At 36.1% G+C, this 27,453-nt stretch overlaps 1 protein-coding gene across 1 annotated transcript in view; it reads right to left on the bottom strand.

Annotated features, from left to right (window-relative positions):
* IPO11 (importin 11) overlaps window positions 1–27,453 on the bottom strand; it is a gene marked incomplete at its 5' end in the record, with an annotated part of 180,137 nt that overhangs the window by 11,499 nt on the left and 141,185 nt on the right. Inside the window, 2 exons of the mRNA XM_079703593.1 lie at window positions 15,001–15,085; window positions 22,291–22,386. Of these exons, the coding sequence (XP_079559719.1) occupies window positions 15,001–15,085; window positions 22,291–22,386 (181 nt within the window). The remainder of the gene's footprint in view (window positions 1–15,000; window positions 15,086–22,290; window positions 22,387–27,453) is intronic.

Raw genomic sequence — 27,453 nt, forward strand, 5'->3', positions numbered from 1 at the left:
GTGGTACATCCAATGGCATCGGTATTCACTGGGTGGAAGCAGTTAATCTGTAGTTAAATGAATGGCATAGGAAATGAATGGAGTAGGAAAACACTGTCAAGTTCTCTTAGCAAGCATAACATTGCAAGCCTCTCCCCAACTGTATGGCTAAGCACAATCTCAAACCTTTTCTTACCAAAAGTTTTCTGCTCTATTTTTTCATTTACTGAGAATTTTTTTAAAAAGCCATCAGATGGTAAATTTCTTTTAAAATACATATATTGGGTTGGCCAAAAAGTTCGTTCGGGTTTTTCCAAACGAACTTTTTCGCCATCCCAATACATCTGGTCTACAATGAAAATAAAGGAGAATAGGATTTGCATGAGAAACACTGGCGTGATAACCAACTTAGTTAGAATATATAGGTATTCTGTAAAATAGCCAATAAGTGATTTTTTCCCCAAATAATTGAGTTTTACAACAACAACAACAAAATGACAAAGTGAAAAGATCCCCTTTTATTTAGAGAAGCTCTTGACAGGATGCATTATAGTTTTTTTGAGTAGAACACAATTTTGTTTATAAAAGACAAAACCATTTATAGCATGCACTTACAGCTGTTCAGTTAAAAGAAAATCTGTGGATTTTTGGTGCAGTGGGCCCCACAGGTGGCAACCTGTCAGGGATGATAAAAGGTAAGGGCTAATGGAGAGGCTGCATGGTTAATAGTTCTGGAGCTTATGGAAATGAACAAAGGAAACAAAGAAGAGAGCCTATAGTTTGACAATCAGTCACATTACATAATGGCCATTTTCTTAAAGAAAAAAAACGAACATCTATAAAATTCATATGTAAAGTATGCTAAGGAATTATGAGACAAATATCTATACAGATAACTTTAGTTCAAAGGAAAGAGAAGAGTTATTAATAAGCAAGGCCTTCTACCCATGAAATGTGAAATGTAACAATGAAAATGTGGACATATTTCTGGAATTCAGGGTTTATACCCTAATTCACAAAATTCAAATGGTACCTGAAGTTTCATGGTCCACTGTCATTTATGCAGTCATAGCAGACGAATAAGCAAATTCATGGTAGAATATGGTTGTACAACAATCTCCTACAACACAAATCTCACCAGGTCACTCCTTTGATGACAACTTTTTAATGGCTCCCTATTCCCACCAAATAAAATCCAAATTCCTAGCTTTCTATGGCTGCTGTAACAACCACAAATTTATTACCTTCTGGTTCTGTATATTAGAAGGCCAGAACAGTCTCACCAGGCTAAAATCAAGGTGTGTCAGCAGGGCTGCCTCCCTTTCTGAAGGCTCCAGGGGAGAATCTGTTTTCTTGGCTCTTCCAGATCTAGAAGGTTTCTTCCTCCATCTTCAAAGCAATAGCAGGTTGAGTCTTTCTGACACTGCATCATTCTGACCCTCTCCCTTCTGCCTCCCTCTTCACTTTTTTTTTTTTTTGCGGTACATGGGCCTCTCACTCTTGTGGCCTCTCCCATTGTGGAGCACAGGCTCCAGACGCGCAGCCTCAGCGGCCATGGCTCACGGGCCCAGCCGCTCCGCGGCATGTGGGATCTTCCCGGACCAGGGCACAAACCCGCGTCCCCTGCATCGGCAGGCGGACTCTCAACCACTGCGCCACCAGGGAAGCCCTCCCTCTTCACTTTTAAGGACTCTTGTGATTACATTTGGCCCACCTGGATAATCTCCCTTATGATCAGCTGATTAGCAACCTTAATTCCACTTTGCTGTGTAACAAAACATAGTCATAGATGATACAACATATTCACAGGCTCCAGGGACTAACTAGGACATGGATATGCCTGAAGATGAAAGAGATTATTCTGCCTACCACACTTATCATATGGTATACCAGGCCCTCTACAACCCACCTTTTTATTGACACACAGTAAGCAGCTAAATAAATGTCTGAGTGACATTCCTGCCACTACCCACAGTGCAGTGAAATAAAACAAAGAATTACTTGTCCTAAGTATTACAGGATGTTTAGCAGCATCCTTGGCTCCTACCCACTAAATGCCAGTAGCACTTCTCTGGCTTTGTGACAATAAAAAATGTCTTTCAGACAATGCTGTAAGTCCCCTGGGGGGGAGGGCAAAATTACACTCAGTTGAGAACCACTATTAAACAAGGATCTACTGTTTGTACATAAAAGTAAATGTAAACCTACTTAATTCACACAATGACATAAAGCCATTTTGACTAGGGTTAAGAAAGTCATCAGTTTCTTCATTTCTTCCAGCTCAGTAAGAAAGTGTGGGGAAGAAATTAATTCTGGTTTAAGTTAAAAGAAAGTTATAACTAACACCTGGATAGTTTCTATAACAAAATCTTTCCTCTTTTATATCTGTTTTTATTTTAAAGTAATTTATTTCAAGGTGACAGTTCCTGAAAAATCCAATGACTTATTAATATGATCTTCACAGAAAAAAGTACAAAATTGTGCAAAGCTGTTTTAAATCATTTCACTTTGTTAGGGTTTATGTAAAAATGAACTAGAGTGGCTAGGATATAATGAAATCTGTATCATTTAATTTGTAAATTCTTTAGTTAACAAATCCTCTTTCATCAGAAGTGATATTTTATTTGTGAACATATCACTTTATACAGGAGAATTAGATCATTTTAATTGTTTTAAATTAATATAAATGAACATGTTCTTTCTCATATTTTCTTCATCTGACTCTGAATCATGGTAGCACACCCTAGCTTTTGGTATAAGCTATGTCTTTATTCACATCACACAGTTAGGGTGAGACAACAAAGAAGCAATTGCTTTCAATGCACTGCTCAAAAGAACTAGCTGGGGCTTCCCTGGTGGCGCAGTGGTTGAGAGTCCGCCTGCCGATGCAGGGGACACGAGTTCGTGCCCCGGTCCAGGAAGATCCCACATGCCGCGGAGCGGCTGGGCCCGTGAGCCATGGCCGCTGAGCCTGCGCGTCCAGAGCCTGTGCTCCGCAACGGGAGAGGCCACAACAGTGAGAGGCCTGCATACCGCAAAAAAAAAAAAAAAAAAAAAAGAACTAGCTGGAGTATGTATGTATGTATATATGTATGTATTAGACTGATCTAAGGAATATTCTAAAAGGAAAATAAATCTGCAATTCTTAGCATCAAAATAGCCAGTCTTATGCCTCTGACTTTCAAACAATACAGTTTTTGCTGTTTTCCAGCATAACTCTTTCCCACTTCAGACCAAGGTAATTAACAATTATTTAGTAAGTGTTCAGTTTACCTTAAAAGTTACATTATGGTGAATTTTCAAGTAAAATATCCTCAGAAACATCATTAATGACTATTAAAACACATTGTTAGGCTACAGTAACTAAAATAGGCAGGGTTATAGACTACAAGTTGGAGTTCTGAAATAAATCCATGTTAATCTGGCAACGGAGAATCTGATTGATAAAGGTGGCATTTTAAAACAGTAAAGACAAGACAGGTTACTGATTAATTTTTCGACACAAGCCATATGTGTATGTATGTGCGTGTATGTATTTATATATTTATATACATAGACATATATATACACAAAAAGCTGATGCTCTACTTCACTCCTTTATCAAAAAATTTCCACTTAAAGATTTAAATGAAGTAAGCCCATAAAAACACAAGAAATGATTTCTTAAGAGTGGGGTAGCCATTCCAATCACTCCATAAAACCACACACAACAAAAGAAGAGTTTGAAAACAAAGTCAAAAACCAAAGAAATGCTGTCAAATTAAAGAGATGAAAACAACTACCACAGAAAACTCAATACACAGTGATGATCTCTCAAAGAGCAGTGCAGATCTGGATTGATCATGTCCTCAGAAAATAGCACTTCATCTTTCAGAAAGAGGGTCAAATGAAGTGAAAAGAAAAAAAACCTCACGGATAGTTGTGAGGGGAATCTGAGAAGTGAAGCAGAGACAATTTGCAAAACTGTACCAGGACTCACAAAACAGAAAAACTATCCTAAACCATGACATGCAAGACAAGCAATCTAAACCCATACTATTTTACCACAGCTCATTTAGATCCACGTATTCCAAGACAAGAAAGCTGACAACTGATCCAATGGTAACTGCATTGAACTCGTGTTAAAGGTAAGACCAATGACTGACCCAGCAAATTGACTGGCTTACAAGTTCTGACCAATCCCTGACAAGACCATTCTGTAACTAAACTCCAGCTCCCTAAATCCTATAAAACTCTTCCTTGATTCATTCACTGTGACACATCCTATGGTTCCCCAATGTGTACATTCTCCCTTGTAGTAACAAGCTAATAGACCTAACTTTGTTCCTAATTTTAGATAGATATATAGACAGATAGATAAATAGATAATAGATAGGTAGATAGATAGAAACAAAGATGAGAATTAAGGGCTGATTTCTTTAATCTATAAACAGCTTGTTCAGGTTACTGACTGTCGCCTAACAAACTAGTCCAAACTAGGTGGCATAAAATAACAACTATTTTTTAATGTAAATGGAGTCAGTGAAGCCATCTTGGAGTTGGAACCACCTGAAGAGTCACTCCACTCACTCATGTGTCTAGCAGTTAATGCTGGTGTTCTCTGGGACTTCTGCTGAGGAAAATAAGACCTATGTTCTCCTTGTGGATGCTTGGGTTTCCTTACAGCATGGCAGCTGGCTTCCAAAAATAAGTGTCCCTAGAGAACAAGGTGGAAGCTATATCTAATGATCTAGACTCAGAAGTCATAAAGTACCAGCAAGACTGACCAGTTTCAATAAAAGGAAATACAGGCCTAACATCTTAATGGGGAAGAATGTCAAAGTCACATTTTAAGAATGGCATACGGAATGGGAGATATTATTATGACCATTCTTGGGAAACATAATCTGTCAGAAAACTCCTATTTAAAAGCAAAAAAACAAACAAAATTTCTAATAGAAAAATATAAACAAGTCATTCATCAAACAAAGGGATATAAATGAGCTACAAGCATCTGAAAAAGGCTCAGCCTCACTCATAATTAGAGAAAGTATATTAAACAACAAATTACTGCTTTCTAACTATCATATTGTCCAGGGTACAGGACAACTCATGTACCACCACTGGGCACATAAATTTAAATTGTTAGTTGTTTTCCTTGAAGTGACATGCTTACTTCCGAGAAAATGCATGCCGAATGCTCCAGTCTGAATGATCATGTTTATCTTTCAGCTGCTCTTCCACTTCCACATTCAAGTAGTGTTCATGAAAAAGGTTTAATTCAGCTCACAACTCAATCATAAAAGTACTTTTCCTCAAGATCAACCACTGTCAGAGAATATTCCCATTTTGACACAGAAAATATTTAAAAGATGAGCACTCAAGAATGGAGATATATGAAAATTAATAATTTGTACTATGTCATCAAAGACATTCTTAAATAAAACTGGCTTTAAAAAACAAAAAACTAAGTGTATGGTAGTGGAGAATATGATGACTGCTAGTATAGTTTGCTGTCACTGACCTTATTAATGCTGAAGTGCCAGCAGTTATACCCACCACTGGGTACCCAACATTGTTTTAGCACCACCAGTACAAATGTTCACACAATGAAAAGGGAAATAATATCTTAGTATTATTATGAAATCATTATTATTATTATTATTATTATTATTATGAAACAATAATACTGTTGAAAGGGTTTGGGGAACCCCTTGTTATCTGTGGGCTACACTTTGAGAACTGCTGCACAAGAGATGCATGCAATGGAGATCCATTCAATGGAATGTCATCATGTGCAGCTATTAGAAGAAATAATGCAAATCTAAATTTATGTACAGGAAATATGCTCATGCACTTACTACATTTAAGAGGAATCAAGCAGCAAAATAGAATGTTTAGTGTTTCTAATTTGTGTTTCTAATTTGTGAACTACATATAGATGTTTATATATGTAAACTGAATGTTTGGAAAGATACATATAATGTTAGTAAAGGTTGCCTTGGGGAAAGGGTATTCCACATCATACAATGATTTTGCGATCTTTTAAATTAGTATAGGTTACTTTTATAATTTAAAAAGTCTTCAAAATAGGAACTTCCTTACGTAGAACAATTCTTTGAAAAGGCTTCTTAAATTTCCCTTTCCTCAAAAGATAGGCTCCTTATAAAAACACAATTAGCATACTGCTAATTTATTGAGAAAAAGAAAGAAGCAGAAGAGGAAAGCCAGAATAGAGTAGGAAAACCCATCAAGAAGACAGTCTAAAGTTCACTGGAATGTTACCTAAGGTCTCCCAAACCAGGCCATATTCTTCATCTAAAAATATGAAGACTTTATTTATATTGAGTCAATACCACATTGCCAAAGTCTCCAAGTGAACAGTGGCAAATTACTGAACTCTTCCTGATTAAGGTTTTCAGTAACAATTCAAGTAAATAATGAATAATGAGGCTGCCTATTTTTTTAATACTCAAGAACAATACTGATGTCAGCAAGGAAATAATCTGAGATCTCAACTAAAAGCAAAAACTTAGAAGCCATCACTTTATTTAGTTCCAAGAGCATTTTCAATAGAATTTTCTTTTCTAGTGTCTTTTGATTACTACGATGTAGCCTACTGTGAAAGACCTTAACCTCTTGATCTCAGACTATTTTTTGATTAACATTTTAGCTCCGCCACAGGGAAAAACTGCTATCTCAGGAGGATGCCTGGTTATCAATTTGTGCCTTTATTATATCTCAGTTGGATTATTCAAGTCATTATTTCCTATCCTCTTGGATGGTTTAATGTTACTTGCAATTCCACAGTTTGTAAGAGCTGAATTAACCACTGCAATAGCATATTTCAAGATATGGGGTAAGTTTAACATTGATTTTGAAGTCTCACTTGGTACAGAAAGTTTTGTTCGATCCAACTTTGAAATATTTAGTATTTTTTATATAGCTGGCCTTAGGTATATAAAAAATATACCTAGGATAACCTTTCTTACGTTTTAGCATCACCTAGAAATGAAGATAAGGATATATTAACAGCAGTATAGCAGTCAGTCAAACTTATAGGTAGAATCTAAGCAAAGCATAGATAAAAACAAGTAGATCCTCCCATTTTAAGCAACTGGCTTTGTAATAAGCTAATGGCATTGAATACTTTTAAAGAATATGTATGTATTATTTACCAACATACACAAGAAAATAGGTTCTGTGGGTAGATAAACATGCTAGCAGAGAAAATACTGATTATAAAGATCAATGCTTTGTACATGGTGAGCATTCAAAAATGCATATGGAATGAATACAAAAGAAAAATAGTTCATTTTGAAGATGCTACTCTATTGCCACTGTGTGGAGGTCAAGAGAAGCAGCTGTGTAACTGCAGCAGGTAGAATTATTTGGTACCTGACTAAGAGTCAACAGAGAACTACTTTTAAGAGAATGGTGGACTGGGAGGATTTACACACAATTTTAACAAATTGGGCCTTAAGAGAATCAGAATGGTGAAAATATGTTTGACAACCAAAAATAAGTGACAGCAAGCAAGCAATATAAAAATTTAACCAGTATAACTGCTTTACTTGCAAAATCAGAAGCAATCATTTATAGTCACTATTTTTCAAACTGTTCTTTAATATTAAAGTTTAAGAATTGAGTTTTAAAGCTTTCTAGGAGGCAGAGGAACAAAGACAAATTTTACCTATTTATAATGCTTTTTAAAATTAGATATCAATAAAAACATTCGTAATGAACAATTTAGATCTGATTTTCTTGTTAACAAACCAGCTTCTGAATGGCTTTTTCCTATTATCTATCTACAGACTTTATAGATCACTATGTATCAAAGACTGAAGAAAAAAATGAAAACATCTCAGCAATTCTGAAGGGAAGAAAAAGAATCAGATGGCAGGCCATAAAGTAACAAATGTGAGTACTTCTATGTTAATGATTAAAAAGCATTCAAGCCTATATTTCTATAGTTTCATTCAAGCAGTAGCATAAAGAATATCCAGTAGTATGATAAATGAGAAAAATCTGACAATTAGTATAATAGATTTTCAGGGGCCATCTATGATACTGTTATAGGTTACATAAACAGCCTGTAAATATTTCATATTCTTGTTGAATAAAGAAAAATCAGAAAATGGGATATCTTTCATTGTTATCAAAATTTGAAAATTTTACAAATTAAGCAGGGATTAAATAAAACAATTTTTATTTTCAGTAGTAAAAAGTTGTATCAAAAGATTATTTTAGTAATGTGAAAATAAGAGAAATTATTTTTTTCTTTCAATACTTTAAAAATGCTTCTCTGCTACTGGCTTGCCTGCACTGCTTCCAATGACAAGTTTGCCACTGTCCTTATCTCTTTCCCTCTCTATATAATGTGTCTTTTTTCCATTATGCTAGGAGGTGGATCCAAAAAGATATTGCTGTGTTTTATGTCAAAGAGTGTTCTGCCTATGTTTTCCTCTGGCAGTTTTATAGTATCCAGTCTTACATTTAGGTCTTTGATCCATTTTGAGTTTATTTTTGTGTGTGGTGTTGGAGACTGGTCTAATTTCATTCTTTCTTTTTTTTTAATTTATTAATTTTATTTATTAATTTTTGGCTGCACTGGGTCTTCGTTGCTGCATACAGGTTTTCTCTAGTTGTGGTGAGTGGGGGCTACTCTTCATTGCAGTGCGGTGGCTTCTCTTGTTGCAGAGCACGGGCTCTAGGTGCGTGGGCTTCAGTAGTTGTGGCACATGGGCTCAGTAGTTGTGGCTCATAGGCTCTAGAGCACAGGCTCAGTAGTTGTGGCACACGGACTTAGTTGCTCCGCAGCATGTGGGATCTTCCCGGACCAGGGCTCGAACCTGTGTCCCCTGCATTGGCAGGTGGATTCTTAACCACTGTGCCACGAGGGAAGCCCCAATTTCATTCTTTTACATGTAGCTGTCCAGTTTTCCCAGCACCACTTATTGAAGAGACTGTCTTTCTCCATTGTATATTCTTGCCTCCTCTGTTATAGATTAATTGACCATAGGTGTGTGGGTTTATCTCTGGGCTTTCTATCCTGTTCCATTGATCTATATTTCTGTTTTTGTGGCAATGACATACTGTTTTGATTACTGTAGCTTTGTAGTATAGTCTGAAGTCAAGGAGCCTGATTCCCTCAGCTAGTACAGTCATTTTGACAATATTGATTCTTCCAGTCCAAGAACACAGTAAATCTTTCCATTTGTGTCATTTTTTATTTCTTTCACCAGGGTCTTTACAGTTTTCGGAGTACAGGTCCTTTGTCTCCTTAGGTAGGTCAGATTTTCTTTTAAGCTTTGTTTGGCATTATCAGAGCAATACCTAATCTAGGGCTAATTTTGCTCCACTGCCGAGGTAATACAATTCTGAGTCCTCTACCTAATACTCTGTGAATTCTGAGATTTCCACTCTGACATGAGGGACTACTCCCTGCTCTGTGTCAGCTCTGAGTATTGTTCTTGTAACAATCCATTCTGGAGGTTCTTTCTCTGGACTTGGGTAACTTCTGCACTTGTATGTGCTAATCAGTACTCAGGTGAAGACTAAGAGCGGACCCACTGAAGATCCCCAAAATTCTATGTGAGCAGCTTCCTCTTCTCTGGTAACCTGAGACACTCTGGTGTCCTCAGATTTCCAGCTTCCTCTCCTCAAATCAGAGAGATCACTGGGCTCCCTAGGCCACTCCCTGGAAACTGAAGGCAGTAATATGTGGCAATCAGGAGGCTCACAGTGTTTGTTTTTTGTTTCTCAGGGATCATTATCTTTCATATTCTGATCTCCAATATCTTTTTTAAAATGCAGGTGATAAAGGCTGTCAAAACATACAGAAAAGTTGCTACGTAAGTCTAGCAGAGGGCAAGATCATTTCTGTAACTGGGTATGGGTAGGAAAGGTGATCAGTGAGAAGAGAGAGTACCTCATGAGAAAAATGGCAAAAGAGTAAGCTGAGTGGAGAGAAGGAGGATAAAGGGGCTACTCCAGATGGAAGGACTAGTATGAACTCCATAACAAAGACAAGAAAACATAGATATGAACGGAGATAAGTTATCTGGTTTAGGAGACAGCATGGGGAAAAAGGAAGACAAGGCTCAAAAGGTTGGCTGGAATCATACTACAGAGGTCTGTAAAGATTAACGAGTTAAATTCTTATTGCAGTGGTTCTCAACCCTGGTTGTACATCAAAATAATATGTGCCCCTTTAAAGAAATATGTATGCTTGATTCCCAGGCCCAGAAATGTAGTAGGTCTAAAGCAGGAAGGCAAAGGATACGGTTTGTCCAAAGTTAAAAACAGCAGAAAAACAAGAAAATCTAGGTTAAAAGCTAAGAAAGTGATTATGAAAACAAGGATGAATTATGGGGCTCCAGATAAAGGTACAAAACAGATTTACCAGGAGAAAAGGAATAGTTAGTGAGGAAGAAGAAGATGTTGTGATGAGAGAGAAATGTCAGAGTTCAGGATTTTGGATGAGATTAGTTCCAAATTAGGATAATTTCAAGATTTAGCATGAGAAATAGAGGGGAAAAATGTAACAGAACTGGGCAAGCTGAAGAAAAGCGAAAAGCTCTAAATTCATAACCAGCGTGACATTTCATGCAAGTTGAATACTAAAGAGTATTTCCAACAATTGTATAATTTACCTTGATTACTCAATGTTATAGGGTAAGGATTCTCAAAAGGCAGTTCAGAAACCACCAATAATAAGATAATGGATTAATCTCATATTATTTGTAAAATAAAAAAGTCTTTTTAACATGCATTTCAAAATACTGATATTGAATTAACAAGGAGACAGTACCTTATTAGTGACAAATACAATTTTGTCTTTCTACTAGTTCTGCTGAGTTTTTTAGAGGTAAATGGGAACAGGCAAAAGAATAATCTTACTGGTTCTCAGTGATCACAACTGTTCAGGCCTAGGGGCAGGACAGGAATAAAGACGCAGACTTAGAGAATGGACTTGAGGACACGGGGAGGGGGAGGGGTGAGCTGGGACGAAGTGAGAGAGTGGCATGGACTTATATATACTACCAAATGTAAAACAGATAGCTAGTGGGAAGCAGCCGCATAGCACAGGGAGATCAGCTCGGTCCTTTGTGACCACCTAGAGGGGTGGAATGGGGAGGGTGGGAGGGAGACACAAGAGGGAGGGGATATGGGGATATATGTATATGTATAGATGATTCACTTTGTTATAAAGCAGAAACTAAGACACCATTGTAAAGCAATTATACTCCAATAAAGATATTTTTAAAATAAATAAATAAATATTATGTAACAACCTTAAAAAAAAAAAAAAACCTGTTCAGGGAGAGTTTACAATGTCCCACCCCAAACCACCACTATAGTGCACCCTGCTGACAGTATATTTGAACTAAAAGTTTACAAAACAACATTGTGGAATATTTGCAACTGATAATAAGGTAACTTTCCCTCCAACAATGTATTCTATATTCCAAATGTAAGTAAAAGTCTGAGGAAAACTGCTGTATTTCATAGTTACGCAAATAAGTTTTCAGGGAGAGTTGATGAGAAGGAAGGAAGCTGAAGGGAGAGGGAGAAAGGGGAGGGAAACAGAGGCAGAAGTGGAGGAAGAGGCCATCTATCTGCTCTCAGAAAGAGAAATATCAGGTACCTGAAGGCTATGATTTTCAGACAAGTTCCACTCCCACAATGCAGCACTTGTCCCTCCCTGACCCAGCGCTGTATTTGGCAATAGTAGCACAGGAGACAATACTCACTCGAAGGCAAAATGCAAGGCATGCTCAGGCTTTATTATATTTGCCACGAGACTTAGGATCTGGTCATGAATTTATCAAATAAAATGCAACCCAACCTAACATATCATCAATTTGTTTAGCTGTACTACAGCAAAAGCAGAAGACCATATGAATGATGTTTAGATAGACCTTTATTTGTGCTACTGCTTCTACTAGCACAAGTGAGCGAGAAGCTAGTGTAGTTTTAATAATGCTCAACTTATTTATACCCCGTTATCAATTAAAGCATCTCTTAAATATGTATAAAACTAGATTATTATTTACAGAAACAGGTTATCAAAATATTTCTAGGGCTTAAACTTTAACAGGAAAGCATGATCAACACAGCTTTACTTATTATATCAAATGTTTCATTAATAATGCTTCCTTAGCAGGTACGAAAACATTGCCAGAAAGCATTAATATGCTCAAAAACTTAAATTTGAGAAGTTTCAACCTATAAATGCCTAGTATGTCACATTTCACAAAAAAAGAAATTATAAGGAACTTAAAATGTTAAGGTCTTAGCTAAATTCTTTATAGAAGAGGTCATGAAATTACCATTCTACTACTGGAGTATACTAGACTGAGAGGAAACTTAGAAATGAAGTGAAACGCTTAAGCCACGTTCAATCTTCTCAGAATTAGTTCCCCCCAAACAGACAGAACAGAGAAGAGCTGGATAAAAAAAGCACACAATCAAAAGTCTGGACAGCTTAATAGCTTTCCTGAACAGAAATTTCATCCTTATTTAAGATGAAATATAGAGAATTCTCATAAACTTATGGGAAATCATTTGGCACATTTGATATAATACTAATCATCCACCTTTCTGAATTATAATCACTGCTGCTTCACTCTACCAAAGCAGCTACTGAAATGAAGATGCCACATTTTAGGGACTACTTTAAGACAACAATAACAGTCAGTAAATCAGACTTTCAACTATGTAATCTTGGAATCAAGCAGCTACACTTTTTCTTCCGAGTAAATAAAAAATTTCATTTTAAAATGAAAAAACTCTTTGATGCTAGATTGGTTTTTCTTTTGAATAATAATTCATAATTATCTACCAGCAAACACTTCCCTTTGAAACTACAACCAAGACACATTTAGTTAATTCTCAAAAAATTTCTAATGTTAAAAACATCACAGTACAAGAATGATGATATAATTACAGAAAGAAAGTACAGAATTTATTCATGTAACCCTGAAGATACAGTGAAACTAATCTTGTTTGTTATTGAAAAGTTACTGAAAAATTAGCACTGTATTCATAATTATATTTATTCAAGGCTAAGATACATAATCTCAGCACTAATCATAAACACTGTGGTATTTATCAGCATAAGACTAAAAGCCTTATGGCTAAGGCATTGGAAATCTTAATAGAGATGACAATATAAATCTACATCAAATAGCTACTGTGACAACTAATTTCAAATAAAATCAGCCATTTAAAAAAATAAAAGTTGTTCTATAAATCAATACTACCTAAAATAGAACAATGATAAAATAATGAGTTCTCAAATAAAATTTATGATCACAAAACTGAATCAAAGAACTTTAAGGGTTATTTCGAAAACTATGTTCTTACACTGCTCTCTGAGATAGTACTGCACTTACCTTCAAAATAAAGTTAGAATTAAAATTACTACTCTATGATGTTACTAAGGATTCTATATGTAATGAAGAAAAGATCTGGGTGAATCAATTTGCAAAGGGAAGATCTACCAGACTAACTGTGTTACTAAGTGTACAAAAAGCTGATCTGAAAGGAGGCAGAATACCTATTATTCATTTATAAGTTCAGAACATTATTAAGAAAAATGCTATCATATTTTTCTATAACACCAATGATATATTCAAGGCTTAAAAAAGTAGAGGTGAAAGAGGGGGAAAGACAAATTGTTATGTTCTACCAAAAGGTTATCACTAAGTGAAGAAAATACATTTTCCATGTATTTAGGATACTGCTTAGCAGTCTCATTTCATGGGAGAAATATTTCCAGAGGTATATTCACAATTGAAAACTTCACTAGGACACAGATAGTGGGGAAAGAAAGGAATAGTATTAAGAGCTTTAAAAAAAATAATCAAATAATTTTTTAGCTTATAGGCCTTGGAATTTGCTAATCCAATTTCCCCCTCATTTCTCAGATGAGGAAATGACTCTCATGAGACAAGGTGACTTCCTCAACGTCATAATTAACAACACAAACAGGACTAGAATTCAGGTTTTATGAACTCTTGGATATTGTCCTTTCCTCTACACTAGTGATAGGGAAATGACATCTAGCATAAAAACAAAGTAAAATGGATTAAACTCAAACACAGTTTAAGAGAAGGCTGTCAGAGCCATGCAGTATTAGCTATACACCTAGGATGAAGCCCTTGAGGATTAATGTGGGATAATTCAAGGAGCGAATATCATGAGTAGACTAATGATAGCCAACACTTACAAAGTAATTATTAGGTGTTCAGCATTATCTATCTCATGACCATTTGATACATTAATTTATTTATTCTATTTTTGAGGTAGAGAGTGTTGTTTTTCTCAATTGTGAATGAGGACAGAAAGTACAGTGAAGTTAATAACTGGTGAGGTCAGGAGACTAGAGCAGATTCCAAGAGAAAAAGGAGAAAGAGTTTATTTATGTAACTATTTTATATTCACGTGTCACAGTATTTAAAAATTTATGATTATAAATAATTTTAGAGGTAAGATATTTTAGATGTTTCCTATTTTTTGTTCCTTTTTCTTATCAGACTCCTGTAGTGAGAGTTATGGTTTTCAAAACAATTTAGCAGTTAAAGGCATTCTTATAAAGGCTTGTAATGTATTTCAGAAAAAAATCATTATAAGATCCATGAAATAGGGAATAAAGAAATTTCAATAAATCTCAAAATAGAAGAATTAGCATTACAATTTAAATAAGGTTTGAGGGTCACATGGTTCCTGTAAGTAAAGGAGTAAACCCTCTGCTAAGACAAGAAAACAATTATTTCAGATCAAAAGTTAAACTCAACTTCCTGTACTATGAATGCAATTTATCTGTTTTAGGAGCATACCCCAAATTTCAAAACTCAGTTATGTTACATTAATTCTGCAACAGGGTCAGGCGAATGGATGGATGGATGGATGGATGGATGGATGGATGGATGGAAGGAAGGAAGGAAGAATGGACCACCACATATTTTGATACTTCCAGAATATAATGACATTATATGGTTTTCCCGGATTTTAGAAGCTACTTTTGTAACTTACCATCTTTTTCCTCTTATCCTGTTCTGTGGGTGGCTCTTCATCTTCTGTTACTTTTGGTTCTTCAAGATGAGACATTAACATACAGCTGCAGTTTTTAAAAAAATGTTTTAAATAAATTTTTAAAAGTCTATAACATACTAAAAACAAACCTCAAAATACTGAGAACAATAATGCTTCTATGTACCAATACGTGAGAATAGCTAGATAAACTAGATGTATAATTAAAAAGTTTAATTTTGAAAAGATATCTCACTTTTAAAAGGGTCACACCAAAAAAAATTTAGAGCATTTTGCTTCAGTATTTAGGTAATAAATTCTAAGAAATTTATTTATAGGCAACTTTTGAAGCATAAATCACTTGACAAAGCAAGGTATACCTTTTATATCTTTCTAAAAAATGATACTAAAAAATGATACTTACAAACACTTAAAATTAATACTTCTTTTCCACTAATCTTCATATGTCTAATTATTTATGTTTCATAACAGTAACAGTAATTTAAATAGTAACATCATTAAAACACTATTCATTATGTAACAATCTACTTTGTGCTCCAAATTACATTACTATGCTATGAGGAACCTGTCCCTGATAGCACTTGTACAAGCAGGACAGTTATAAATCATTTTATTTTGATTATCTGCACTACTGCTCTTCACCATTAGCAGAGATAATAGAAACATAGCTTCCTATTCAGTCAACATTGGTTCCAGGGAGACAAGATATGAATATTGTCTAGTGAATCAAGTAGATAGAACAAATATCACTGTTCCTAATTTAGAATAGAATTCAGTAATTTATCAGAGTCATAGGTTCTTAACCAGTAAACTGTGGCAAAGAAAGCTTGTTTTCTCTTATGTTTTGTGGCAAGTACAGGAGAAGGACACTTCCTGACTCAGCCGTGTAAATAACTTTTGATTCAGGGTTAAAGACAAGCGCTGACACCAGAAACCTGATCAGGCTCACTCTTGCAGGGGACATGAATGTCCTTTTATCCTTAATCCCCCACCATTAAAAAAATAATTTTTGGAACAACTGTCTCTGATGAGTCAGTACACCTGGTGGGATCAAACAGTAAGAACCTTAAACTGGAAATCAGAAGCCCTGAAAAACAGCAAGAGCTCAGTCGCTAACTCACTTCATGGCTTTAACCTCTTGGAACTGCAATGCTTTCGTCCACCATGATGTACAGTTGACTCTTCAACAACATGGGTTTGAACTGCAGGGGTCCAGTTATACACAGATTATTTTCTATAGTAAATACTACAGTACTACAAGATCCCTCGTTGGTTGAATCCAAGGACGTGGAACCAGAGGAACTGTGGGTATGATGGCCAACTATAAGGTATACTTGGGTTTTCAAATTCAAAGAGGGTGGGTGCCCCAATCCCCAAGTTGTTCAAGGTCAACTATAAAATGATACAGCACAACTAGTTGGCCAAGGAACTCTGGCACAAAGTTGGAAAATTATGACATTATTATCTCAACTCAAAAGGTATTTAAGTTAATAAAGTAAAATGTTTAGAAAAAGTCTAGATCCCAGTTTGTATTTTAGAACTGAAATAAGATGGAGTTCCTTCACTTAAGCTATTTTAAGTCTGCTGCAGACTTGAATTTTAACTGCAGTAGATCTGGATCTCCTTGGAAGTATGTTTTGTACTGCATCAAATCCCTTCACTACATTCCAAAATCTGTCAACTTACTTGTATAGTAAAAAACTCTCTGTTCTCCCTTCCCTAAGTTAAAAGATTTATCACACTAATAATAAAGTATATTCTGGATATAAATATACACACTTTTTCCCCAAAGAGCAGGATATTTTTACTTTGCAATTCTGCAAATTGCATTCATTTGGGTCTCTGAAAGGTAGAAAGTGGAAAAAAACAACAAAAAAAATTGAATTGAAAAGCCCAAAGCTGAAATTCTCTACTGCAAGAAAATTTCCAATTAAAAGTCAAACTTGGGGACTTCCCTGGTGGTCCAATAGTTAAGAACCTGCCTTCCAAGGCAGGGGACGTGGGTTCGATCCCTGGTCGGGGAAGTAAGATCCAACTAAGCCCAAGTGCCCGTGCGCCACAACTAGAGAGCCCGTGCACCACAACTACTGAGCTGCGTACTCTGCAGCCCAGGCACCACAACGAGAGAGGAGCCCACGTGCCGCAATGAAGCACTGCCGTGCCGCAACTAAGACCCAACAAAAGCCATAAATAAATAAATACATACATTCATGTCAAATCTCATTTTGTTCACAAAGATTAAAGATAGGGAATCATGTTTTACATAAAAAGCATGGTGAGAATTAATAGAATTCTAGTAAGCTAAAATGTGTGCACTGTGAATGTAGTAATAGTAACAAATTAATAATAACAACAGTTTAAAATAGGGACAACTAACGTGTGAGCATAGGCAGCCACCCCTCACATCCTACTCTCATCCACTGAATACATTCAGGCACTCTAGTCTGCTAACTCAGAATCTTTCCCAATAAGAAACTCCAACCAGCCAAACACAACTAACAGTGTTAGCGTGCAACATGAAATCTTTTAAATTATTTCTGGTTTAAAGGTACACCTTTCATTTAATCTATACAAACCCGCTTCTTTTTTTTTTTTTTTTTTGCGGTACGCAGGCCTCTCACTGTTGTGGCCTCTCCCGTTGCGGAGCACAGGCTCCGGACGCACAGGCTCAGCGGTCATGGCTCACGGGCCCAGCCGCTCCATGGCACGTGGGATCCTCCCGGACCGAGGCATGAACCCGTGTCCCCTGCATCGGCAGGCGGACTCTCAACCACTGTGCCACCAGGGAAGCCCCAAACCCACTTCTTAAGGTTATAATAAAACTAGAACTGACATTATTCCATTGGTCTCTGCAGTGGACACTTAGGTTGCCTACATAATCGCCCTCCTTCCTAACAGAGCCCTGAACTTGTCGGTTATCCTCTTCTTCCATGTCACCATATGCTTCAGAAAAAGGTGATCTGAGCCCCAGGTGCCAGTGGCTCAGTAAGCAATCATGGCAATCCTATTCCCTTAGTTAATGACTGCTTTCAACAGGAGCATGTTTAAGAAATTCTAGCCAATTAGACATGAAGGGAAGTCTGATGAAATGCCTTCTAGAAAAGTGTCCTATGATGTTAAAAAGACATAAGGAAAAAGAAGATTACTTGGCTGGCACTGGCACTGTCATGAACTGTAATGCCTAGAAGTACTTTCTGACGATTAGAGAAAGTAGTCTGCATACGAAGTTAATGTGTTGAGGGGATGGAGTAGAAAGAACCTGGTCTTTAAAGATATTGTGAGATCACAAGTAGCTAATCCTAGAGCCTCTTACCTGCAGTTGTTTTGTTGTAAGGGATAACAAATTTTTTTATTGTTAAAGACAGCTGACTCAGGGTTTCTCTTACTTGCAGCTGAAACTCCTTTTACAGTCCTTTATATAAGTATCTTATCAAAAATTCATTTCTGGGCTCAGGCCAAGAAACAGTCTCCCTCTCTTGATACACCTACTTCCCTCTACATGAAAATAGGAACTAGGTAATTCCTAATGTTTCTCTTTGCCCTGGTATTTAGCAAGATCAGGGCTGTTTTACATCTAGATGCCACATGTTTCGCCATTCAACCTTGTTTAAATTCCTTCAATCCTGTGTTAATAGTTTTCAATCATAATGAGCATGAGCATTTCTTATTCACTGACTCAAACCCTCTAGACTGAAAACAAGCAACTAACTAAAGGTTGTATATTAGCAGTATAGACAAAGTGCCACAAAGGAACAGAGAAGGATGCGATGAGTTCTTCCTGAGAGCATGGAAAGGAATCTTAGAGACAGGTATTCGCGAAGAAGGGCAAAGCTAAGGGTGTGACATGCCAAGAAGAAGAAATGTTGAGTCAAGCCATGTATATAAAAGGAAATGGCACATTTGGGGAAGAAGGAAGAATCTAGGGAGGAAGAGACAAGGCTAATAATGTAAACTGAGGATCAGCAAAGAATACTGCCCCATCAACTTTATAAGAAACTGGGCTTTTAATTTTAAGACATGGAGCAGAATGGATCAAAAGGGTAAAATTGGAGAGAGAGAGACGCCAAGGAGGTCACTGAGACCAACATAAGTTAGGATAATATACAGGGGATAATTTAGAGTCAAGGAACCAAGGCTTCTTCTGATATCCTCTATTCCATTCTGAAGAGCTATCTGGTGGGTTAATGCATCAAGTGAAGGGAGAAAAATGCTTATATAAGCCTAAATTTTATTTTTGTTTAAAAAAAAAGCTATATCCTTGATGGCTGGTATGTTTTATACTCTCTAACTATAAAAAACAATTTATGAGGCTTTTTCAAATAAATTTTAGTGCCTCTAAGCTTCCTGAAATGCTGGCTAAATCCTTTCTTCCTTATTACTTCCCAAATTTTGGCAATAGGTTGTCAATCTCATCTCCCTTTGTGCCTAAAAACAATGTATAATTTAAGGAAAAAAAGGGAAGCCACTCTAACCAAAGACAAGCAGAAAGCAAATTACAGGTGTCATTAATATATTTTCCTGGTTTAATAAAATAAGAACTCTACTAACTAAAATACAAACATATAAAGAAATGCAAAAAGATGAAACTAGACCATACACCATACACAAAAATTAACTCAAAATGAACCAAAGACTTGAACACAAGACCTGAAACAATAAAACTCCTAGAAAAAAACTTAAGTGGTTAGCTCCTTGACATTGGTCTCGGTGATGATTTTTTGGATCTGCTCCAAAAGCAAAGGCAACAAAAACAAACAAGTGGGACTACATCAAACCAAAAGGAAATCATTCAAAAAAATGAAAAGGCAACTTACTGAATGAGAGAAAATATTTGTAAATCATGTATTTGATAAGGGGTTAATATCCAAAATATATAAAAATCTAATTCAATTCAATACCAAAAAAAATGAAACAATCTGATTAAAAAACAGGCAGAGAGTCTGCACAGACATTTTTCCAAATAAGACATAACAGATGGCCAACAGACATATGAAAGACCTCAACATCACCAATCATTAGGGAGATGGAAATCAAAAACACAATGAGATATCATCTCACACCTGTTAGAATGGCTATCCTCAAAAAGACAAGAAATAACAAATGTTGGCAAGGATTATGGAGAAAAGGGAACCCTTGTGCATTATTGGTAGAAATGTAAATTGCTGCAGCCACTATGGAAAATAGTACGGAAGCTCCTCCAAAAATCAAAAACAGGACTACTACATAAATCAGCAATTCCACTTTTGGGTATTTATCTGAAGAAAAACACTAATTCAAACAGATATATGCACCTCCCAGATCTGGGAGACCAGATAATGGTCTCCCAGTCAGTTTGTTGTGCTTACATCCAACATTTTCCTTTTACAAGCCAAAACTTCCCTCATGGCTGAGTGTGGCATATAGAGCCAAAAGACCTTGGTTCTTAGTCTTGACTCTTCCACTAATTTGCTGTGTCACTGTACTTTTCTGAGCTTCTGTAACCTATCTTTTAAATAATGAAACTACACTAGATAATTTCTAAACTTTATTTCTAACAACTTCCTGACTCTCAGCGCTTCCAGTTAACACTCTATGCCTTTTCTTTCTCTGACATTCTATTAAACCACAATCTGGAATTCTACTGTTTTGTGTGCTTTGTTCAAAACATATATCACTGTCTTTACACATTACTAGTGTTTTCACACGGTGCTATTATTAGACACGCCCTCCCCCTAACTAAATTATATACTCCAAAGAAGACAGGGAACATTTGAATATATCCTAAATATTTCACAAACAGTTGTAAACTTTGTCATATATTATGTATGTAAACACAATATTTATAGTCATGTGCCATAATCCCTACATTAACTTTTTTTTTTTTTTTTTTTGCAGTACGCAGGCCGCTCACTGTTGTGGCCTCTCCTATTGCAGAGCACAGGCTCCGGACGCGCAGGCTCAGTGGCCACGGCTCATGGGCCCAGCCGCTCCGCAGCAATGTGGGATCTTCCCGGACCGGGGCACGAACCCGTGTCCCCTGCATCAGCAGGCGGACTCTCAACCACTGCGCCACCAGGGTAGCCCCCTACATTAACTTTTTAAAAATTGCCTACACACATAAAACAGTTTGCTATTTTGGGTTTGTAATCACAAAAGTTTGAGGTTTCCACTTCATCTGAACTCCTATGTTCCTGAAAGCTAAGTTACACGCCAGAAACATTTTGTTTATACATGTTTAATAAGATTCAACTACATATATCTACTTTCCATATTTTTCAACAAAGTATGATTCGAATGGCAATCTTTCCCATTTGCTATAGATGGCTTTATAAAAAGCAAGGAAAACGGGCTAAGTACATTACTGAGGAGAAGTCAAGCAGTATGGAATCTCATGAAGCCTTGCTTATCATTATATGAAACATGCCTTAAATTAATAGTAATATTAAGAAAGATATGATAATTCTAGTATTATAAATAACAGGATATAGTGATAAAAAATTTTTTTCACATTAATAGTTATATAAAAGTGAGATCATCAGCATTCCTGATAACACAATTTTAACTAATCTCCCAAAGAATACACAGTTGACCCTTGAGCAACACGGATTTGAACATGGGTAGATTTTTTTCAATAAATTCGTATTTCAGTGCTACACATATTACAGTACTACACAATCTGTGGTTGGCTGAATCCATAAATGTGGAATCGCAGATACAGAGAGGGTCAACTGTAAAGTTATACGTGGAGTTTCAACTGTGCAGAGGGTTGGTGTCCCTAACCCCCACGTTGTTCAATAATCAACTGTAATTTTAACTACTCTCTTTTGGAACTAGTCAAGTACCATATGACCCTCTAATATCTTAAAGGTGCCAGTGATGCTTCAACCAGTCAAATACAAATATAAGATGCTAATCCATTCCCCTTTCTCCATAACTCCCCTGAAGGGCAGGGGAACATTGTTAGTGGAAAAAAAGAACATACTATCCAAGATATCTTAAAAGAGGAATTTACATGTTAAAATACACTGGGAATTTTTTTAAAAACCTAATGTCAAATCATAAAATGATGATTAGACCAAAGAAGTCCAATTGAGAATTTCACTATAACAAAACTAAGCTTATCTCAAGATCAAACAATATTATAAGCAAAGTAACAAAAATATTTTTCTTTTATAAAGACAAAATTTAAAAGTTGCCATACCATGCTTATATGGTTATAGTAAACAAAAATAATGCAGGATATAATTAATTACTCCCCAAGTCCAAGTGCAATTAATTAAATGATCCACCTACTCTTTATAAGTTCCTGTTTCAGGATCTTCTGTCATGACATCATGTAGGCCCTCCACTGAGATGTTTATGATCCCACAGAATTTATCTTGGATAACACTAGAATAAAAGAAGAGCAAAACAGGTTAAAATGAAGTATTTCAGCAGGTAATTCTTTTTTTTCCTCTTAATTATCCTCTTGAACATGAAGAGAAATTTTAGTCTGAAAGTACAAAAGAAACTTTCAAAATATATTTCTTAAAGCAGAAATTGTACTTTGCATATTACAGTAAAATTTGCTTTCACTAGATTACCAGTATGCTTAAATACTTAGGTGGGTAGATCAGATGGGAAAGAGATGCTTTAATTCTTTAATTTATTGTAATAGTCTTGTGTTAATGTCATAACTAAAAGAATAAAGGTACAAAATTTTGAATATCAAAAGTCTCTACTCCTGAGGAAAAAGACAAGCAATAGACTGGGAAAAAATATCTGTAAAACATAAATCTGATGAAGAACTTGGCATTGAAAACTCAGATGACAAATAACTCAATTTAAAAATGGACAAAAATTTGAACAGATACTTCACCAAAGAAGATAATACAGATGGCATATGATCACTTGAAAAAATGCTCAATATCATTCGTCATCAGAGAAATGCAAATTAAAACTGTAACAAAAAAATTTTTTTTTTGGCTGCACCATTCGGCTTGCTCGAGATCTTGGTTCCCCGACCAGGGACTGAACCCGGGCCCTTGCAGTGAAAGTGCCGAGTCCTAACCACTGGACTGCCAGGGAATTCCCTGTAATGAGATTTTAATATGTAAAATTAAGAAGACTGACAATACCAAGTGCTGGCAAGGGTGAAAAACAACAGGACCTCTCATACATTGCCAGTAAGAATAAAAAATGACACATCCATTTTGGAAAACACATTGGCAGTTTATAAGTTAACACTCCACACAACTAAGCAATCCCATTCCTGGGTATTTACCCAAGACCAAAACAAGTATTCGCAGATCTGTATGCAAATATTTATGGTACTTTTACTCATAATCCAAAACTGCAAAGATCCTAATGTCTACCAACTAACAAATGGATAAACTGTGGGACATTTATCCAATGGATTAATCAGCAATAAAAGGGAACAAACTACAGATACATGCAACAACTTGAATAAATCCCAAAAACATTACACTGAGAAAAATAAAAGATTTGAAATGCTATATATTGTATGACTCCATTTATGTGACTTTCTGGAAAGGCAAAATTATTTAATCAGTGGTTGCCAGGCAAAGGGACACAAGGGAACTTTTGGGGGTGATCGTTATGTTCTGTATCTTGAGTGTGGAAGTGTTATACACTGTGTACATTTGCCAGAAGTGTATGCTTAAAAGAGGTTTTACTGTATGTGAACTATACCTTAATAAGCCTAACTTTTAAAAAGTAGAAGTATATAACCATTTACTGGCACATAAAATTATGCTAAAAATAACTGAATAAATTATAACTCATCTCCAGGGAACTAATAGTATCATTCCTGCAAGGGACACACCGTGTTTCTCATACTGCATTAACATGCATAATTAAGTTTTAAAATGTTCAGTAAAGTAGTTCCCAAAGTCAACACTGTTTGGGTCATGTTCCCACCTTTGTAAAGTCAAAACCTTCTGTCTGTACTTTCAAGTGTGATCGGGTTTTAGAGAATTAAATCACCAGATGGGCAAAATAACCAATAGTTGTTATCATTCGGTTGCATTTTAATGTGTATGTAACAACCTATTGCAAGAGTATATATTTTTGATATCACTATATATCCTTCACATAAGAATTTTAAAAATCTCTCAAGAAAGAAACACACATACAGTCTGCCTTATCTGGTTTAGTGAGAAACACCTTAGAAAAAGGTATTGGAGCCAACAGGCACATCAAAAGCTGCTCGACATCATAATTATTAGAGAAATACAAATCAAAACTACAATGAGGTATCACCTCACATCAGTCAGAATGGCCGTCATCAAAAAAGCTACAAACAATAAATGCTGGAGAGGGTGTGGAGAAAAGGGAACCCTCCTACACTGTTGGTGGGAATGTAAGTTGGTACAACCATTATGGAGAGCAGTATGGAGCTTCCTTAAAAAACTAAAAACAGAGCTACCATATGACCCAGGATTCCCACTCCTGGGCATATATCCAGAAAAGATGAAAACTCTAATCCAAAAAAATATGTGCACCCTGATGTTCAGAGCAACATTATTCACAATAGCCAAGACACAGAAACAACCTAAATGTTCATCTGCAGATGAATGGATAAAGAAGATGTGATACATATATATTCAATGGAATATTACTTAGCCATAAAAAAAGAATGAAATAATGCTATCTGCAGCAACATGGATGGACCTGGAGACTGTCATACTATGTGAAGTAGGGTAAACAGAGAAAGACAAATATTACATGATATCACTTAATATGTGGAATCTAAAAAATGATACAAAGGAACTTTACAGAACAGAAACAGACTCACAGACATAGAAAACAAACTTATGGGTACCAAAGGGGAAAGGGGGGTGAGGGATAAATTAGGGATTTGGGATTAACAGATACACATGACTATATATAAAATAGATAAACAACAAGGACCTACGGTACAGCACAGGGAACTATATTCAATATCTTGTAATAACCTATAATGGAAAAGAATCTGAAAAAGAATATATATGTGTGTGTGTATATATGTGTATATACATATATATAACTGAATCACTTTGCTGTATAGCTGAAATTACCTATATGTCAAATTTTTAAAAGTCATATTAAAGAAAATGATTTTTAAAAAGCATTAGAAACCAAGATTGTGCACTAAAAAGTTCAGCCACTCTGTGTCATTTCTCTAGGTGTTGGTCTTCTTGTCTGTAAAGTGAAGATCGGACTCGGGGATGGCAGATACATGGCGGGGAATACAGCCATTTTCCCTCCCCACTGCAGAGTAATCACCACTAATCCATCATAGCAAGCTAAGGCAGGCAGGGCCTGACATTCCTTTTTAACAGAGCAGCATTCTGGATAGCTATCAACAACTGATCTCAATTAGTTGAAAAAGACAAAAGCCCTGTATTCTATAGCTTCCAAGGCTCTTTACCAGGCCTTTATGTCAATATTATTTAGGGACAATCCACTCAGGCAGCTGCCTTCTCTGCTCAGATCACCTCCAAGATCACCTGCAAGATCAACCCCACACCTTCTAGGGCTAGAAATTTCCCAAGAAATCAATGGAATTTCTGAGTACTGTGTATTTTCTCAAAATGATTATGAATTTTCCTAACAGGTATCTGACAACCCACGTGTGACCATGTTCTACTATGTGTGTGAATGTTAATTATAAGGGAGTGTAGGAGAGAGAGAGATTTAAAAAAGGTATAATTTGACAACCAGCTCATTTGTTTACAGGTTTTACTTCAAATTATCATATTGATCAATGCTGGGGCTACCAGCATGGTCACACATGTTTCTGAGGAGATGGTAAGAAGTTATAATCTTTGCCATAATTAGAAAATGATACAGTTCTACAGCACTGGGCCTCAATTCAGAGATGAACATTTACAGAATGAGCCTTGAAGGCTCAGAATAGATTGTGATAAACTGCAGCATGGATAAGGTAAACTTTTGACTGCACAATTCTTGCCAAAGGCAGTAACTTCACCCCTTTCTCATAAATGATCGGATTATTTAGATGACACTGCTAGAACCAGAATGAAGCTTGAAAAGTTCTGAGAGAAATCTAATAGGTTCAGGAACCTGAGGTTTACAGAAAGCCAAAAGACAGTATTAGTGAATGATTGACAAAAAGGAGTGTTAAAATCAAACTAAAGAAGAGATAAGGATACTCACAGAAGCAGACTGGACACAGGCCAGAAGATATAGGTCCAATCTCTGCTCTACCTGCACATGCTAGTCAGGAAGAAAGACTATTGTCCTGGCCCATGCTTATTCAGGCTTGGAGGAGAAGTCAGTCATGTGATCACTGTGATTCACACTCCTTCTCTCCCCTGCCTCCAGCTGAAATTTCTAGCTCTACCAAGTGAGAGGCTTAGATGACTGTCTTGTAGGGGTGAAGAAGGGAGGTGAGGCAACCTCAGTCAGTCATTTTTTTCACTGAAATGTCACCCATGCTGCACAGAAAAGGACACAAGAGGCAGAGATCTAGCCTGGGGGAAAGCGGGGGGAAAAGGGGGGATTAATTCCAGTAGACGGGGGAAACCATGCTTACCCTGGGGTACTTAGTAAGTGCCAGAGGGGGTGAGGCTTGGACTTCAAGTTCAGAAAAGTGGAAAATGACTATGGCACAGAGTAGAAAGGTGTGTAATCTGGCTTTGAATGAAAAGAGTTGACTCTAGAAAAGGAGACTGACTGAAGAAAAAGAGTGGAAAAGGAGATTCTATGCCACATTTTGGGATCACTAAAAGGAGAAATTAAACAAAAATTATCTTCAGAGTATTCAATTTTAAAAAACACTCAGAAGGATGCAACTCAATTACCACTCATTAAGCAGTTTGGGAAAAGTACCCCAAAATAATACAGGTCACAAAAAGCTAAAAGAGGCTTGTACTTTCCTGGCATACAGATGTTTAAAGAAAACAAGCATTAAGAAGTTATAAATTCTTTTCCTCTTTTTAAAAGTATTACAAAAATGTGTAAATGTTACATTTAAGAAGAAGCCTTTAAAATAAAATTTTTATAGACAGTATTCTTTATGATTCTTTTTGAATATTAAGCATTTGTTTCCATTTTTATCCACACAATACTTTCAACCCTGTACTTTATAAATTAAGAATAAATCTTGTTTTTTGTAATATACAATATTTCTGAATTACATGCTTTAAAATGTAATTAGACATCTAAAATGGAAACAATCAAAAGAGAGCTGGAAACCAGGAATGAAATAGCAATAGGTTTGGAGGAACAAAGGGAAGGAGAAAAGTCATTGTACTTTGATAATCTTATATACATTATTTCTTTAAATACAACAAGTCAGGAACTAGGTATTATACTTTTTTTTATGAAAAAAGCTCAGTTTTTTCTTTTATATGTATTACATACTGGAGTTACAAGTACTACTTTATTAGAATTCTCAGTGTATCATCTCCTAACAGTAGTCTTCTTGTGTACATCCATTCAAATCTGGTG

The sequence above is a fragment of the Hyperoodon ampullatus genome (genome assembly GCF_949752795.1).
Source record: "Hyperoodon ampullatus genome assembly, chromosome: 4".
Taxonomy (NCBI): domain Eukaryota; kingdom Metazoa; phylum Chordata; class Mammalia; order Artiodactyla; family Ziphiidae; genus Hyperoodon; species Hyperoodon ampullatus.